Source organism: Penaeus vannamei, chromosome 13 (assembly GCF_042767895.1).
Source record: "Penaeus vannamei isolate JL-2024 chromosome 13, ASM4276789v1, whole genome shotgun sequence".
NCBI classification, from domain to species: Eukaryota; Metazoa; Arthropoda; class Malacostraca; order Decapoda; family Penaeidae; genus Penaeus; species Penaeus vannamei.
This window is the reverse complement of record NC_091561.1, coordinates 22,732,067-22,734,187: the sequence shown is the minus strand read 5'-3', so window position 1 is coordinate 22,734,187 and position 2,121 is coordinate 22,732,067. Positions and strand designations below refer to the sequence as shown.

The 2,121-nt window shown below is 48.1% G+C and overlaps 1 protein-coding gene across 1 annotated transcript; it reads left to right on the top strand.

Annotated features, from left to right (window-relative positions):
- Positions 1-1,479: 1,479 nt before the first annotated feature.
- Positions 1,480-1,932, top strand: LOC138863722 (craniofacial development protein 2-like). The gene has a single exon (XM_070128548.1). It carries the CDS (start codon positions 1,480-1,482, stop codon positions 1,930-1,932), a length of 453 nt encoding a protein of 150 aa, XP_069984649.1.
- The last annotated feature ends 189 nt before the right edge of the window (positions 1,933-2,121 follow it).

Below are 2,121 nucleotides of genomic sequence, written 5' to 3'. Positions count from 1 at the left end.
CCTGTGGGGTTCCCTAGGCTTTGCCCCACAAGCTTCATATGGGGCTGGTGGCTGCCAGAACGCAGGCGGGACGAGGAGCTCCCGTTCCCATCCTGCACCCAAGCAGCCACCCTCCCAATGGGGCCTGTAGCTCACCTCTCTCGCTGGGTAGGAAGGACATTTCCCCTCCCCCCAGCATTACCATTTAAAGAAAGCACTGCCAGTGGGTTATTCTCTAGGGGGAGGAGGACTGGCAAGGCTCACCTCCCTCAAGCCTCCCATTGACCCCAGGGGGCTTAGGGGCAGGAGATAATACAGAGCCAGGGCATGTCCACAAACCGTTGGGCCATGACCCTGTACCTCTGGGGCCTCCTGCTGCTCTGAGATCCCCTACAGCTCAGCCTGGGACCGCAAGGTGCCAGTTTCCATAGGTGGCAACGAGGAGGCACTGCAGAAGTCTCGATGATGGAGAGGCTATGGACTGGCAGGGGAGACTTATGTGGCGCTGCTCCCTTTTTCGCACAAGGCTAGCTAGCGGTGGCAGATGCAAGACAGAAGGCATGCAAGCCCTTAACACTATCTAGACTACCACACCATCGCTTCACACCACCCTGCGCTTGAAGCACCCACCATCTATATACATATATATATATATATATATATATATATATATATATATATATATATATATATATATATGCAAACACACACACACACACATATACATGAATATATATGTATACATATACTTATATCTATCTCTATATATATGTGTGTACGTATACATATACGTACATCTATCTATCTATCTATCTGTCTATCTATATATATATATATATATATATAAGTATACATATACATATATATATATATATATATATATATATATACACACATATAAAGGGTGGGAAGAGCTCTATATCCTTGGCCGGAAATCTTCCTAGGAGATGGATACTCCGAACAACAAAACTGCACCAGCTGGTGCCAGCTTGCACGTGGCATTTTCTGCATCTGTTAGTCTATTACCGCCAGTCAGGCAAGAGAGTAGAGATGGGATTGCACACCCTTTCTTTAAAAATTCATATGCTGGTCAGGCAAACAGGCCGCCAGGAAGGCGCCACCCAGTACCAAACCGTGGCGATGGAGAAGTGGCGATGGGAACAGGCAGAGGATGCTGCTGGGAGTTCCTAGTCACGAATTTACACACAGGTGTCTGTAGGATGATGGTCGTTCACTGTAGACAGTGTTCGTATCCTCTCACAGTGACAGAGCAGCCCCCTTCAGGGATAGCATTGCTCTCCCCACACGGGGAGGGGGAGATAAAAGAATCCCTAAAGAAAGCCTACCTCGCAACGCACCTGGCAGGAGACTGCATCCATATAAGCGGTCAAAACAACAAAAAGAAAATGAGTAAGCCCCCTCACATTTGGGGCCTGGAATATAAGGACTCTGCTAGATAGAGGAGACAAACCAGAGCAATGTACTGCGCTCATAGCTAGGATGCTAGGCCAATACCAGGTTGATATAGCAGCTTTGAGTGAGACTAGATTTGCTGGGGAAACACAGCTTGAGGAAGTTGATGGAGGCTACACTTTCTGCTGCATTGAGCAGCGTGGAGACGCCCCAAGATCCTCCGGTGTTGGACTTGCTATTCGTACCAAGCTTGCAAGACAGCTAGACAGTCTACCCCGTGGGATCAACAATCGACTGATGACCTTGCACCTCAAGCTCACAAAGCACTGCTTTGCCACCATCATTAGCACCTATGCTCCTACCATGGCCAACCCTGATGAGACTAAGGAAGCCTTCTACAAGGGTCTCAACCGCATGGTTTCGGAAGTCAACAGCAGGGACAAGCTCATCATCCTTGGAGATTTCAATGCACGTGTTGGAGTCGATCATTCCTCCTGGCTGAACGACTTAGGACTGGAAAGTGCAACTCCAATGGACTGATGCTACTTTCATTATGTGCCCAGCAACAGCTGACCATCACCAACACGATCTTCCAGCAAGCACAAGGCTTCAAAGATGCATCTACAGTGCACATCTACAAAAGGAAGGGAGACAAGACATCCATTCCAAGTGAGAAATGGAGTGAAGTAGGGCTGTGTTCTTGCCCCGACTTTGTTCTCCATCCTGTTT